This window comes from Anguilla rostrata, chromosome 9 (genome assembly GCF_018555375.3).
Source record: "Anguilla rostrata isolate EN2019 chromosome 9, ASM1855537v3, whole genome shotgun sequence".
In the NCBI taxonomy this organism is placed as follows: Eukaryota; Metazoa; Chordata; class Actinopteri; order Anguilliformes; family Anguillidae; genus Anguilla; species Anguilla rostrata.
In genome coordinates this window covers 35,282,529-35,299,393 of record NC_057941.1, presented here as the reverse complement: position 1 = coordinate 35,299,393, position 16,865 = coordinate 35,282,529, and the positions used below count along the sequence as shown (strand labels likewise).

At 42.4% G+C, this 16,865-nt stretch overlaps 1 protein-coding gene and 1 long non-coding RNA gene across 8 annotated transcripts in view; one reads left to right on the top strand and one right to left on the bottom strand.

Moving 5' to 3' along the window:
• LOC135263674 (ubiquitin domain-containing protein 2) overlaps nt 1-5,698 on the bottom strand; it is a 31,240-nt gene extending 25,542 nt beyond the window's left edge. For all 7 annotated transcript variants that reach the window (XM_064351971.1, XM_064351974.1, XM_064351972.1 and 4 more), the window contains exon 1: nt 5,547-5,698. In XM_064351971.1, the coding sequence (XP_064208041.1) occupies nt 5,547-5,616 (70 nt within the window). In that variant the 5' untranslated portion in view covers nt 5,617-5,698. The remainder of the gene's footprint in view (nt 1-5,546) is intronic.
• LOC135263676 (uncharacterized) lies at nt 4,977-6,059 on the top strand. Its single transcript, XR_010332506.1, has 2 exons — nt 4,977-5,468; nt 5,697-6,059. It is a non-coding gene; the product is annotated as an uncharacterized LOC135263676 (long non-coding RNA).
• Nucleotides 6,060-16,865: the final 10,806 nt, after the last annotated feature.

Below are 16,865 nucleotides of genomic sequence, written 5' to 3'. Positions count from 1 at the left end.
AAAAATCCTATTTTTGTGCCTGTCTATGTTCACAAAGCCCTGGTCACCTGGGAGAGATAAAGACCGTGACTTCAAACCGCTGTGCGACAGCGCGAACGCAGTCCAACATTCGATGACGAGGAGAAGGCGAATCGTTGTTGTTATGGTTACGGATGAGGTGCTGTGGACGCATGGGGGAGACCAGACTCCTTCCCAGGCCTCTGTTTAAAAAAGCTCAAAGCCTCCTTCTCCACCTCCTTTCTTTATTCCCACAATAACATCGGCGCTGCCAAAACTTTAACAGCGCCAAGATGCCAGATCGCTTTAAAGAAGTTTCTTTATGTGGACATTAGTCACTGATAAGTAGGTGTGTGATTCTGGGGTCAGGAAAAATAAAAAGTTCTCTCTAGTTTTTCCAGTGTCTCCTACACACTTTCTAGCTTTTGGTCTGACAAGCACTCATACAGCATGTCACGTTTCTGTCCATTACTTGGGTCAATAAAAAAATCGATTGCCAGTAACTTGGCTGCTTTGTGATGAGAACAATGATGGTGTTGCAGTAAAAGTCCCCAAACCTAGAGTGTTGGGGGGAAAAAATGGCTGAAGTCAGCAAAAGGGATCGACATAAACTTAAAGGCAGCTGTATGCGTGCGATTTGCCTGCCCCAGAGCCCAGGGTACGGGAGGTCTGTAGGACACCGAACATCCAGGACAAACTGCACGCGCTTCATCTCCTTAGCGCTCAGCCAACCGGAACAGGGTCACGTGAGAGACGGAGAGATGGATTGTGCATAATTCATCATCGCGCGGTGACTCTGCAGATATACAGTTTGCAAGCCATAAAAACACATAACCACCCCCCCCCCCCCATTAGTGCCCAGACAATGCTTCCGGTGTTTGGGAGGAGGCGGAACGGGGGCCAGAGAAGAGAAGGGAATGAGATGAAGAAAAGTACGCAGACCCTCGCGGCGTTCCTTAAAGGCTCCTCTGAACTGCAGCGCGGGCCCCTGTGATTCACGCAGTCAGAATGCGGAGGGAGCGGAGAGCGCGCTCACAGCCGTGTAAATAATTGAGAGCGGGCCGTCTGCACAGAGCAGCAGCAGATGTCCCGGGACGGCCGTCCCGACCGTGGCCTCCGTGGCAGGGCCTATTGTTTCTCACCCAGGTCAACTCCCCAACCCCACCCCCCCACGCCCCCACCCCACCACTCCCACCCCACCCCCAATCATCCTCCCCCACCCCCGAACCCCAGACCCCATCATCTCCCGCCCACCCAACCCATGCCAGTACTCCGCACCACCCGATCATTCAGAACGAAACCTACTCAGCATTCCGCGCATACGCGTGTGGAACCGCTGCCGCCAAGCTCAGACAGACACGGACATCCAGACCGAGGCCGGCGCCGCAGACGGACAGGGCTCAGCGGAACGGACTGACGCCGACGCCGACGCAGCCCCGACAGCGCGGCTCTGTTCCCCATCTGAAGGGAAAACGGCATGCTGGGAACAGGATACGTCAGGAGGCAGGGGCACACTCTGCTCAGAGGAAGAGCTGAACTGGAACTAAACCCGAATGCACCCGGCCGGGGGGCTGCACTCAAAGAGGGGACGACCAGGGGTTCAGACTCACCGCTGCGCCACCAGATGCTTTTACAAGTGCGCCCTGGAGGAAAAAATAATAATTTAATAACAGGCCCGATGGGAAAAAAATCTGGATGAGGGTCGTAAGATATTCAGAATGCTACGCGCCAAGCTATTCAAGGAATTTCTGCAAGGGATTTAGCCACAAGAGGTCTAAAGCTAAAGAAACACAGAGGTTTACTTTGCAGGCATTGAACTCAATCCCACCACGGCCAAGTCGCCCCCTCCCAAAACACCTGTCTTCTTTCAAATGAAACCAGACCCATGCTGCTGCTTTTGCCCCTGACTCGGCTCTTCTACTGCCCCCTACTCCTGTACCTGTCTATGTTTCTGTACCGACTGTTCCAGCAAATACACCAGCTCCTGTTCCAGCACCTACACCTGTCCATGTTCCAGCTCCTACACCGGTTCTTGTTCCAGCTCCAACACCTGTTTCTGTTACAGATCCTGCACCTGCTCCTACACCTGTTCCAGCTACTACACCTTTTCCTGTTCCAGCACTTATACCTGTTCTAGTTTGAGCATCCACTCCTGTTCCGGCACCTACACCTGTTCTAGTTTGAGCTCTAACACCTGTTCCTGTTCCAGTTCCTACACCTGTTCTTGTTCCAGCTCCTACACCGGCTTCTGTTCCAGCTCCTACACTGGTCCATGTTCCAGCCTCTGCCTGGGGCCATAACTTTAGCCCTGCTGCAACCCCACCTGTCTGCCAGGCCCCAGGGGCACAGCCAGAGGACGAGGGACACTGGGCGCAATGGATACCAGTTCTACTGAGGTCACACAGGTCAAAAGTCACGTGAGAGAAATGATTTAATCTACACTATCATGGGAAAACAGGAAATCGGTTTTGTTCGGGGAAACAACAATTTCACAAACAGAAAGGACTGACCGTGAGATTAATCGACTACTTGTAACAGCACTGAAAATGTTAGTTAATTAAGGAAACAAGATCTATTATATCACCCAAGTATTAATGAAGGAACGCCGAATGAAATCATTCATTAAGATTGTTAATGACCCAGCCTGAAAGCGTACTGCATGTGAATGAGGATGCAGGGTTTGACCTGCAGTATCACATGGTGCTTATGGGGGGGAAAAAAAAAAACTTTCATAATGTTCATATGCTCAATCTTAGGGGCCACAGAACATTCGTACATCAAATTAGACAATAGCATTCTGCTGAATTCCCAGCTGCAGAAATCCGGGCAAGAAAGGCTAATAAAATAATACGCAGAATAAATTTACAACATAAACTGAGTTGACATATTCCTACACTCCAAAATCTGTCTGTGAAACAAACACTATAGAAAAACGAAGCGTGCAAAAATATCTGATTGATTGAAACAAACGAGGTAATATCTACAGTAGGGTACAACATATCTCTCACAGGCTCTTAGGTAGGTGGGGGTGGGGATTAGGATGATTACAGGGGCCCTGACTAAACATACGATTAATAGCTTTTTGTCAGTTATTGACATCATCATTAATATTTTATTTACAATGCACTAATAAAACTAATGGCTTCTTTTCTTGTTTTCGGCAAAAAGTAACCAACCAGTGGTGGGGCCCCTCTAATGCTGAAAATGTATGTGTGCACCCCTCTTAAAACCACCCTTCCCCACCACCCACTCTCTCTCTCTCTCACACACAGACACAGAGCACCCTCCCTTTCACACACACACACACACACACAGCACCCTCCCTTTCACACACACACACACGCATCAACCTCCCTTTCTCACACACATACACACACAGCACCCTCCCTTTCACACACACACACACACACACACACAACACCTCAACACACACACAGCACCTCATTTCTCTCTCTCTCACACACACACACACAGTACCCTCCCTTTCTCTCACTGCATATATTCACAATTTTTTATTTTTGGGATACAGCATGGGGACGTGCTTGTAAACAGATTACGGGAACCCCTGCGAAAGATATCGATAAGACACTGCTGCACAGAGAAGCAAGCTTCCAGTAGACCTGTCCATAGTACTGACTGACAGGATTAATACTTAATAATTCACGAGTCGCCCGCCACTGTGTCTTCGTTCAGCATCCAAGGGCAGAAAGAAGAAGAAGAAGCTGAAGAAGAAGAAGGACATCTCCCATTTCACTGAGGATCACCGCCACAGTCGAGGGTATTATGTACCAATGGAAGCGAGGCTTTTCTGGTTTCTTACTTTGTTACACTAGCCAGTGTAGCTTACTGGGCTTCATTCTGAGCGGATAAGTAGGCTAACCGCTACCGCTGCAAGTCATGACTGCCTCAGCAGCGAGAAGATAAGAAACATCCTCTCAAAACTGCATGAATAACTAAATAAAGAGGCAAATTATTACAGCATCTTCCATTAATCTAATGACTCAGATAAGACTGGGCACCCCCGAGGTATTTACAACAAACTCAGTTTAGCATGTAAACCTCAGGTTTAAACCCCCTGGGCCACGAGATGCATTAAAACTGGAACAGTTGCCACTTATCTCACAGATTAGCAGTAGCTGTTCCACTTTCCATAAAGTTATACAGTCTAGGTTCAAACCCGAGGCTTAAACTACTGCCAAGTTGATTTCCTTACCCCTCTTTGCACTTTAGCAGCAGGGTGGCTGTTGGGTTCGAGATAGCACATTCTTGCAAAAGTCACCAATTTAAAATGGCACCCAAACAGTCACGCTCGTCTAAAAACTTGATGCCTTGGATCTTATGTATAATGGAAGCTGGTATGTACTGCTAATTTATATAAAATGCATTCAGTTGCTATCATCATTTCAGCAGGCACAATTTTTGCCCACTTTCTTCCCCAAATAGGATACGTCTGTGTGGGTATAAATCGGTTGGGCCATTGTGCTGGAAATCCTCACGTGACCTAGCAACCCTCTCCATATGACACTATTACAACCCTGGCATTCACAAAAAATAATAATACACACAACGACATCAGATAGGCTACCTGAAAACTGGTCACACCTTCAGATGTTAAAACAGCAGGCAAAAGCAAAGAATAGATATTCCAAATAAAAATCAGCTTCGCGGGACAGCTAAACACGGACAGTGACCGTGTATGCTACGTCTTCATGCAATTCATGAAATCATAAGTTTTACCTGGCTTAAGTCAGCATTTTTACCATCTCTTGAAAACTCCAAATAGTTAGCGCAAGACACTAACCGTTTCACCCTTTTCGTGTTCCCTCAGCCCGTTCAATCCGTTTACAGTAGACGTCACTGTATAGCTACTTTGTCCCGTCCGTAACAAATTTAACTTGCATTAGGAGAATCAAACTTTTATGACATAATTACATGATAATCGTCCGGGTAGTTTTAAATGTATGTGGCATCCATGCTAAATGGGTGCAACTGGCTATATATCGTACAGTTTAGCCACAGCTAGATGTGTAACACTAACAAGATGGAAATGCATTATTACAAACACCAGCAAAGTTTGTGAAAACCACATTTGTCTACAGGATGATACAGTGCAAGCAATTAGCTTTCGAAGCTCCGAGTGTTAGCACATTGATAGGTTGCACACTTAAGTTCCACGTTCCACGTCAAAAGGCAAAAACAGTGACCCACATTCACAACGGAGCAAGCCAGCGTAGCGACACAAAGTCACGAAAACGTCTGGCTCTTCGGCAATAGACAAAGAGAGTCGATGGTAACCGTCGCTGCATATTCGGGAATGCATGTTTTCATTAGTGTTTTAAGTGAGCACGAGGCCCGGGGGAACCATCGCACCGGCGGGCTGCTGCCGATGATGTTCCCGGCGCCTGCAATTTACGGGAATTCCATCCGGAACAGAGACAGACAAGAGGCAATGCACATAGAACCAACACACGGTACGGACCAAAAAAAGAAAAAAGCATACTCCGGGAATACCTAAAATCTGACATAACTGCGTGCATCGGGTTTCCTACCTCCAGTTCCGTCCGAATTTTCGTTTAAACTGCCTGAAGAATCATGGTGACTGCCTACACAGCCACCCATGGATGTTGTAACTACGCGACTCCGCAGAACCCCTGTATTTTCTTTTTCCCCCGTTTTTTTTCCTCAACTCGTCCTCTCAGAATCGAAATTGACAGAGCGCGAGCATCAGCTGGGAAGAGGCGGGGTATGCACACATCATCACAAGGTGACCGCTTCTCAAAAGCGGGACAGAAGACGAGGGGGATAAGAAGGGAGCGCGGGGGGAAAGGAGAGAAGACATCCGGAAAGAAAGCTTAGTGACAGCGCCTCAGAGAACGATAAAGACGGACAAAAGCGCCGGGGGAAAAAGGAATCCATGGTTCAAGTTCTTCCACCCCTAATAACATTGTTGTCTTTCTTTCATTTTGTCATCTGGTTGTTGATTGGTAGGTTCAACTTGCAATTTTATGACGTTTAACGTATTGTACCGGCTTAGCCAACTAATAAAAAATGGGAGAAGGCTCCACGGTGTGCTCAATTTTAAATTGGTTACGGTGGCTGCTTGCTTCATCGTGTCACGCACTGTTCACAGACAATGCACATGCGTGTTTTCAATAACGGCACGCGTTTGAATTCGTCTCATCATCATGTACTTCGCACAACATTAACCCATCGGCAGCCTATCGCTCTGCACGGACTCTGTTTATGATTTCAGCGACTTTCATTTCTGCCATTTGGTACAACTGCAACTGCAACCAAGTGATATATTGTCTTAATTATCTTTGTTGCCACTACATGTGATCTTGTCCCGTAAGAGCCATCCTGGATATCTGCCTGCCGCCGGTAGTTTATTGCCCGTTTTAGATCGTATCTGCCTCGTATGAAGTATAGCACAAGCTTCTGAACTAACACATTAGGGGACATTTAGAAATCACGCGTCTCCGGTTTGGCTTTCAGCCATGCCAGTCTAAGAAACTGGGATACTGGAGCCAGTTAGATTTGGCAGACATCTGTCGGTATGTTGGACAGACTCCTAATCCCTCGTGAGTGACGTCGACGACCGTGTAGCAGAGGTGTGAAACTACTTTTTGTTGAAGGCAATTGTGTGCGTGTATTTAAAAAATGCATTTACTCATTACCAAAATGATTTAAATACGCGAACTTTTTCTTTCTTTTTTGTGATTAGAATGCGCTAACCTACAGATGAGGACTGCAAATGAGCCGTTACTAATTGGGCAATTTAGGCAACGGGAATTGGTTGAAATTACACTGCAGTACCGTACTCAGCAGCGCTCAATGAATAGAGTTCCATAGCTCAGGGATAGAGGCCGCTAAAAGTGCCTTGATAGTTCAATTAATTAATTGTTTGAATGGGGAATGTAAGAGGAGTTATTTTCCGTTCCATATTTTGGTTCACGCGAGTGATTGACCGTGCTCTATGTTATGAAGTCCATTAAAGGGCATATTGCAGGTTGGAGACCCCAGTGAATCAATGTGTAGGAAAATGATGTAGGAACTAGATTTTCATAAAAATATACTTACATGTACACTACAGTGACTTCTGAAGTCTTTTTTGTGAGAGAATTTTACTTTCGCATCTAAAAAAACCGCCAAACCGGAAGTAACGTAACAAAAGGAGAGGCGATCAAGTTGAACAATAAAGAAGAATGGATCTCAGTGGTAGTTTTGACACTGAAGAGGTTGTAAATGTTTATGCAAACGCATATGACGGACCACAACCGTATAATTATGAGCCTGCTAGGCGTCCAAGAGACCAGGAGCAGACCAGGGTTAGAAGGAATAACGGTCAGAGGAAAGAAATGTAGTTGCGGTGTGAGGAGAACCAGTGGAGAACTGGGCAGGTGCCTTGGTGAGTGACCAACATTAGCTTATAGATATATACAGAGGTGGACAATCCAGGTTCAGAAAGTAAAAGTTCATCCCAGGATTTTGTTCCAGTCAGCTGGATTTGCTAATGATCACCATTCTTCAGCCAGGAGGTAGAGCTAAATCAACTGGCTGAGTTCAGGGGTGGATGAAATACATGGCAGGACTTTTACTTTCTGACCACTGGAATGTCCACCTCTGGATATATACACGTAGGCTATATATCTATGGACGTTAGCTTACGACATCTAACGCTGCGTTCACATCACAACATTGTAAAGTTTGCTATGACAACAGCCCTAAGATATGCCAATACAGCAGTGAAAATGCTGCTCACTGAATAACGAAATAAACGAGACAAAGTTTTCAAAAATGATACCATGTCATGCTACAGTCAGTATCTGGGACTAAATAGGCCTATTGAATAAATATAGAAGCTTACCATTGGTTTTACGCATAGAGATGTCCCTTTTGAGACTGAGTGGTCATATATTGTCTTAGACAATCCGTTTGGGAAATATACGCGTATTTGTGATGCGTGGGTACTAGGGATGTATCCGAATCCGAATACTGTATTCGGGTAAGTACGAATAATGCGATGGAAACAGATGGAAACTTCTACCCGAAGTTGCTCGTTATTATTCGGATTCGGGGGGAAAAAAAGTTCTCATAGCCTCTATCTAACGTTACACGGGCGGGGGGGGGGGGGGGGGGGGGGCACCAGTTCACACACCAACAAAGTTTGAGCCACTGCACTGCAAAACGTTTAATAAATAGCCTAAGTTCTATGCGTCAGCTATTATGTTTCTTCAAATCGATTCATATCATTGTAGATGGCCACTAGATAAAAATGCCCATTCAGTTTGCAACATAGGACTTTGATTTCATTAACTAGTCGTTTAATTTACTACACATTATTGAAAAGTGATCGCTATATTCTGTAGTCGCCCCCACCGAGTCAGCGCACAGCAGGCAGCGGGCTGAGAGCTGACCGTTCCCGGCTATCACTCAGGGAAACTCTCGCATCGAGGAGGAGGTGCGGGAGCTAGCGAGACACAAGCCTGATGTGGCAGCTGGATTTCTTTCAAACCATCGCAATCTATACATCAAAATCAAGCCTAGAACCTGTAGTTTTTAGCTGTATATGTTAATTTCATCCATTAAAAAACCCAGTCGAAATATTGAAAAAAACCGACGTTTTACCTTGTATTTCAGTCAATATTCATCCGTTTAAGGTAGGCCTAAGATGTACATGCTGTATGTATCAGTCATAGGTCTTGGCTATAATGAACACGAAATCCATTCATGGTAACAGTTGCCACCAAGGGAAAATATGAGGACATCAGATGGTTTGCAGTCTATCCAAACTTAGTTCAGTAGGGGAAAATAAATAAATAAATAAATAAAATAGGCAAAAAAAAGTTCATGTAGGCTATTAATGTTACGTAATTTGTAGTAATTCACGTTTCCCTAGCGAACTGCAGTAACGTTCACACATCAAGAAACGCGAACGCAGCATCATTGAAATTTAAGATTATTCCCTTCAACTGAAGGATATGTTTCTATATGTCTTTACTGTAAATAGTTTCTCTTTTCAATGCAAAACAGAATCTTTCGATTTATAAAACATTTAAACATTTTTTTCTGTTTCTGATTGTTCAATGTACCCCAGTTAAAGGGCGGGGGTGCTGGGGTTCAGACAGTTTATAAAACTTAGTTTAGTTAAAAATAGAAGAGAGAGATGAAAAGTACAGTATGAGGATGTGGAAATATATTTCATAATTAATTATATGGCATTGCATTGCCAATGAATATTAGGTTAGAAAATACAACATTTGCCTGATTTAACGTGACTTTCGGTATAAACCACGCCCACTTCCTGTCTTCTAATACAGATACAGATAATTTTGTTGGTTGAACAGATACAGATACAGATACAGATAATGATTTCTTTGCACACTCCTACTGGGTACCTTCCAAATTAGCTGTGCGTAATACCACCCCTGTTGTTTAGGGCGTCGTCGCCCTTTTTAGTACAGTCTGGCTTGATTGACAATCATTTATTTATTAGTAGGTGAGAGTATAAGCTTTCTAACGATGTATAACATGTCTAATTTTGCTTTTGGAATTGCGTTTTATAGGTCAGCGTAACCGAAAATATTCTTAGTATCGCATTCACTGACGCATTCACTCTGTGGTAGCTGCACCTAACAAAACGTGGTCAACGATTTTTCGAAAATACTATTATTATTGAGGACTTCTGGACATAGCTAAGCCATATGTTTGCTGATAGACCTAGCTGACATCGTTTTCGGGAGCAAAACTGAAGCGAATAGAACAGTATCATTGATACTGTCTCTGTCCCCATCTACTGAACATAGATGAGGTTTCATCATTGCTATGTAAGTATTACTGCTCAAAATATTTCGGTCATATACGTTATTTTTGAAATTGAGTGTCTTTAAATAGGTTAGTGGTGTTATATAATGTGGATATTTCACACTGTAATGTAAGCGTTGGATGGTAGTGAAATAGTTTTTGTGAAGCATGCAACAATGATGATGTGAGAGTTGGAACATTGTCAAAACGTGGTGGACGGTTGAAAATTGTTTTCATGTCGTCCCATCCCCATACAAGAAAACATACGAGAGTACAGAGTATAGAAATACATACAAGAGTTAATTTTTACACATTTAGGTACTGTACCGCATTGTGTGACAATATTTTTGCATTATTTTTTAAATCTGATAGCAATGTTTCATCTTAAACCTTCATAAGGGGCTCATTTATATGCTTTATAATGGACAAAAAACATTTTATTTAATTTTGGAGAGATTTTGGATATTTTTCTGGACCCCTAGATATTTTAGACCACTGTACGGACTGAAAGCTTGCAATTCCGACTTGAAAATGATGCAACAGTGATTTTCTTGAGTCAAAACAGTTGATTTGTAGTGAAATACGTGAGTTGTGATTTACAGAAATGCATAATTTAGACATTTTGGATAGATTTGGAGATGCTGGGTATATTGCTTAGTTTTTGCTTCATACATCTATAATAGTTCTACATATCCACCCTTAGATTTTATGCACTTGTGGTCAAGAAGTTTTCGATCCAGCACATGTATAGTTTAACCTGCTGTATATATGCAATCTCTCAGTATTTCATTGCAAACTAAAAAAGTGCAAATTCATTTTAGATTTTTTGTCTAGACAATTGAATTTGTGGCACTTTATTTCTTCCAAAATTATGAATATAAACTAATCTGCGTTAGTATTGTAAATTGTACAAATGTCTTGCTTCATTTAAGCCATTTTTCAAGTCTCTGTGATGTTCATATCTGGAGTTATAAAACTTTAAATAGGGTATCCCTTAAATGGGCAAGGATTGGCAATATTTGGCATGTGCGCTAAGGGGTTAATAATAGATATAGATGCAGAAATAATCTGTAACACAACTGAATACAGTGGCCAAAATCACACCGAAGAGCAACTGCCTGTATATGACATTTAAAAATAAAAAAGTCAGTTGAGATATGAATAAATGATGGCTATAATATGAATTTTATGTTCCAGTTTTTGGCTGGACCACAACAGCAGGGCCAACCCTACAGACACAAATGTCTGTGACTGAGTGAGTGATGAAGTTACACCATTGGTTGGCCGGATCACGTGTGTTAGGTCCAGCCATATAATAGGTTTTCACCTGTTCTTGTTTAATCGCTTCTCACATCATATCATCTTAAATTTACAAATAAAATTATGAAACAGCATGAAATATTTTTTAAACTAAATAACAGCATGTTAAGTTATACATTCTGTGGGAGAAGCCAGTTCAGTGCTCCCCAATATCTTTTTAATTCTGCTGTATTGATTTTGCTAGAGCATGTTAACAACTGAACTATTCCCGTTCATTGAATTTACAATGTGTTCATCAATGCCCCCACCTCAGGATAATATATAATTCTGCTACACTGCACTTGTCTGTAGTGTAGTATAATGGGTAAGGAACTGGTCTTGTAATCTAAACGTCACCTGCATTACTTCAGTGTATATTCAGCTGTATAAATGGATGCGATGTAAATGGCATGTTAAAAAGTTGCGTAAGTTGCTCTGGATGAGAGCGTCTGCTCAGATGCCTGTGATGTAATGTAATGTTGTTACAGCTGCTGAATTTAAAGGTTTCCCAAACTTATTTACTCTCTGAAACATTAAACGTGCTAGAGATTATCTCTATAGAAGAGAATTAAACGGGGATTTCTGTGGAACTGGTTCCCAGTTAAATAGAGGAAAGTGTTTTCAAAGATGAAGTTGCTTGCCTATTTAACATCTCTTCACTAAATGTGCAGAACTAAACAATGGATCTCAAGAATATACAAAAACAGTTTGAGTGAATTACATTTACTAGTTGTGTATTTGGGATAAAAATTAGCCTGATTTCAAAATCATTAATTGAAATCTAAAAGCCTAAAATCAAATAATGACTTCCAAATCCTAAACACACACGGACATAGCAGGAATTTGGGAATATTCATCTGCCCACAAGTGGGTATTTATCCAGAGAATCAATGGGCTTGAGTGGCTCATTCTTCTAAATACCATGGGTAAAAATAATAAGTACATATTAAAATGCAAATGTAAATCTTTTAAAATAGTTAAGTAAAAATGCTTGCTGTTTTTGTGTGTAAAACTGCCAAGAAATACTGTTCCTGCCAGGGATCGATGTAGTGCATAGTTTGGTCCAGTAGATGGCAGCACTGGTCTGAAAAAAAAAACACGTCTTATTTAAGCCATCACTACTGTATATTTATTTGTCTTACATTGCATGACATACATTTAGCAGACGCAAAAACTCTTTACATAGCATTTACACTGCATCTATTTACACAGCTGGATGTATAGCTACTGAAGCAATGCGTGGAATGAGCTGAATAAACCCCTCCGAGCCGCGTGATCATAATGCCGTTCGCGGGATATGTACGCACTTCCGAAGCGGCCTATGGCACTTGGCCTTCAGCCCTCAGCTGCATTAGCGGTCCCGGTGTACGTACCGTGCGCGTCCAGAGAATACATTACCGCATTACATTACAATCACTTGGCAATCACGTTGCGCTCTTATCCAGGGTAACGAACAGCTACGGAGAACATCAACCGTTACTCTTGCGAATACAAAGCAGTATGGCAACTTTATCATATGGTTTATTCCTTACATAAACCTACATTCCTCATACCATGTATGTCAGCTACTTCACCTGATGTTCCCCCTATTATAAATTCTATTCTATTCTATTCTATTCTATTCTATTACACAAGCCTTTGTACTGTAGCAATTCATTTCCACTCAAGTACTGAGCATAAAATTTGGGTTGCATTATGTTGCCTTATAATGGACTTAATGGCAAAATTGATTAAACAATCTCTTTTAAACAGGACATTATTGGGTTCAACCAACCGAAGGGAAGAACGATAAAATAATTGACAAAAAAGCCCAAGCAGAGGTCCACAAATGCTTTTAACTGGGGCTGTTCAGGTAAACAGAAGACAGGAGGGAAAACCATTCCGCCAAGTTTATTTCTCTCTGATAGGGTCAAAAGCCTATGAAGTTAATGAACACAGAGGCACTGAACAATTACCATAAACTCACACATTTTAAGAATTTGCAGCTTCTCTCTCTCCCCTCCTCTCTCTATATCACACACACACACACACACACACACACAGACCTCAGCTTAACAAGGCAGTTTCCTATCAGCCTAGGAGGACCGGATATAAGCCATGCACTTGAGCATTGGCGAGATGCTTTGAAGTGAATCATATTTTCTTCTTATTTAAGGAATCAAAATGATAGCATTTTGGCTATTTGCAGTAAAATAAAGCTATATTAACAGCCGTGGGGAAAATGGTAATTGGGCAATGCCAGAAGGCTGCTTTTGCAGTAACCTGTTGTTAGGGAGAGAGGGAGAGTCTGAAATATAATCATTCATTATGAGTTCAAGAAAACCCCAGAATGCACTGGGGCCTCTTGATTTCTTTTCACCACGGTAACTTCAGTCACTGGATTCTTCTAAGCTTAACAGGGGATTGTGTGCAGCAGCTAGAATCCAACAATTGCTCCAGAACTGACATTCCGACCCTCAGAAAATGGTAAATGGTAAATGGTAAATGGACTGCATTTATATAGCGCTTTTATCCAAAGCGCTTTACAATTGATGCCTCTCATTCGCCAGAGCAGTTAGGGGTTAGGGGTCTTGCTCAAGGACCCAGGGCGGGGTTTGAACCGGCAACCCTCCGACTGCCAGACAATCGGTCTTACCTCCTGAGCTATGTCGCCCCGGAAACCATGTCAGACTTTAATTAGGTGGCTTCAAGAACACAGCTGGCTATACTCTGGTGGGGAAGAAGGAAAAAACCACAAAAGGTGTCACAGTCTTTGTCGTGTAAAGTCCAGCTGTGTGAGGAATTTAAACTTAGCTAGCTTCTCATTGCTCTGACAATACCTTTTTCCAGGATTGACCAGCGAACATCACTTGAGCTATTTGGTCTCCCTTTGACTACTGGGTAGTGTAGTTTTTCCTTCAAGCCAACCCACCAGTGCGTCTGAACTTCTGCTGGTAAGATCAACTGACCAAAGACAACCGAACAAAGTAAAGCTAACTTAAGTATGATGCTCTCTTGTGGAGACAAAGCACACACTGCAAAAACCAAAAAGGAAGTTAAGCTTAACAAGCATTTTAGTCTTAGATTTAGATCTTATTTATATTACTTTTTTGTAAAAAACAAAACAAAAACAACAACAAAAAAAACTCTTTATACTGTATTTCAATGATTTGAAACAGTTTTACCCATTTCAAGATGGGGTAAGACAATTTCACTTGTCTAGCAAACTTGTCAAACATTGAACCTGTGACCTGTAGGTTACAAGACCAGCTCGTTACCCATTACATTACGCTACCACACACACTCTCTCTCTCTCACACACACACGCACACACACACACAAATGTCAGACAGCTGTGCTTCTGGTTTCCATTGACCAGAAGACAGGAGACTGAAGAGGATGTGGGAGGTACATGGTGGCTCAATGCTATATCAAACAAAATGGGCCAGAGAGGACCAAGTGACCAACTGAGACCAGTGAGTCATTGCAGGTTATGGCCTGTTCTGAAATTTAATTTAAAAAATGTAATTTGTTTGTATGAATGAACCATCTGTATATCTATTCATGTGCAGGGTGGTCCTTTGGTATCTAAATTGTGGTGACGTCATCCTGTATATCACTTTTTTTTACAATACAAATACAGTAATTCTGGGCTGCTTGGGAATGGAAAGGATTTTTCTCCATTATGTGGGAGGAACATCTGCAAATGTGCTTGCACTTTGGCTACTACCTCCCTGCCCTTTCCTGGGAGTGGAGACAGGTGTTGTGGATTGGGGTATGCTAATTTTAGCCAGTTAAGGGATTGTCCCCATCCTTCTCTCTCTCTCTTTCTCTCTCTCTCTCTCTTTCTTTCTCTCTCACCTTCCATATTCTGCTTTTCTGTCCAGAACTACATTTTGTTATTCTTACTGAATATTCCTACTACGAATAAAAGCATTTTAAATATTAATATTAATAAATTAATGCTTTAAAACCACATGTTTTGCTTGTTTTTTAAGACGATTTATTGACCGCGGAACAAAACCATATTATAATATTCAAGAATTGGAAATGCATCTTCCCCGGATTATTCGATGTTTATCATGCATTACTACAGATCGCCACAAGATGGTGGTAAAACATGGTTTCCTCGGATGCCTCAAATGGTTGCCAAGCAAAAGATTTTATGGTCATGAGCAGAATATACAGTCATCAATGAAACCATTGAAGCTGTTGTACTGAGAGTAACAGAGGCAATCAGTACATTTCTCCTTAAAGTCTGATCGCATAAGAGAAATTGGCAATTGAATAAAATCAGGTGAATTGCAACTTTATGTTAACATGATTTAGGCCACAGATTCCTCTCTTGGCAGAGAATCACTAAACGCACAGTGGGGTGTAATGAGTGTATTTTTTTCTCTTTTTTCTTATAGTCTTGAACGAAGATACAAGAAGCAAGACCTGAATTTTTAGCGGAGGATTCTTTCCATTTGAGCTCCAGTTTCAGGGGAGAACGGCCCAGTGGTACAGAGCCAAACACACTGAAGGGCTTCACCAGCTGAGGGTGCCTCAGGGGATGGCACTGATTAAATTAGCGCACCGTCCTCAGTGTGTGTGAGCGTGTGTGTGTGTGTGTGTGTGTGTGAGTGCGTGTGTGCACGGGTGTGTGTGTGTGTGTCCCTCTTTTTCTCTCCTGTTTGAAGTGTCCAGTCATTCGCGGTCATTCCCGCAACCTCTGTCTTCGATTTGAGAGAGCGCGGACGAGCATCCACTTTACTCTGACGTGCATGATATCTGCTGCTACATCTTATCACAACACAGTTCGCTAGCTGGGCTAATGCAGACAAGAGTCGCAGGAAGACACTTCATGGCATGGCCTAACTGGCGGATCTGACCATCGGGAGTCGCTAGTGCGCGATGAGAGGCCAGCATCCCAGCCAACTGACACACGCCCAGCGCTGTGGGATGGTAGGGCCCAGCGTGCACGACCCTGCAGGACTGCTGGCCGCAGTCAGCGCTGCCACATCCATGCACCAGAACAGTGCCTTAACAGGATACGGGTGTATATTTTTCTAAAGACGAGTTCCTTCTGAGGAATTTTAAACAGTTCTGATTTATCATAACTGACTGTAGAAGAGGACAGCCTCAAACTCTTTTCCATTTGGAGGATTTTTTGTTATTTATATATATATATATATATATATATATATATATTCTCTTTCAGCCTTCCCACTGCAAGATATTTTTATTCTTGTAAATTTTAGGTTTCTTTGGTCCATGGGATAATTTCCTGCAAGTAACCCAGCTAATGATATTTTCAATTATGCTTCTACTTTCCAGAAAAATATATTTTCAATATGAGATATTGCTTCAGTGGGAATTACTCGTTAAAGGTTAAGATTATTTAAATGGGAAATTTTCATTTACAGTTATAAAATTATAACCTAGCCCTCTATGGTGTTTGGGCTGTCACTGTTCCTCAGTCTCATTAGAATTGTAAAGATCAGGTAGTGAAATGCCCTTATCTCTGAAAAACTGCTGCATTAAGCCAATATTGTATAACCTCTTCACAGAAGAAAGTAGAAAATATTTCATCCCTCAAATATTTCACGCGACGTTCCCCGCTGTGGCAGACAAGCCCACAATGAAGTCCAGATGCCCGAATGGCAGCGCGTGATTTCCGGGCGCTTTTTATTAGCGCGCGCGGCCTTTTGATATGCACACTCCGCTCCGACGCTGTAAGTGCACGCAACAAACAGTTTCAGTTTGGATCGCTGCCCGTTAAAATTGTGTTTTCGTAAATTTTA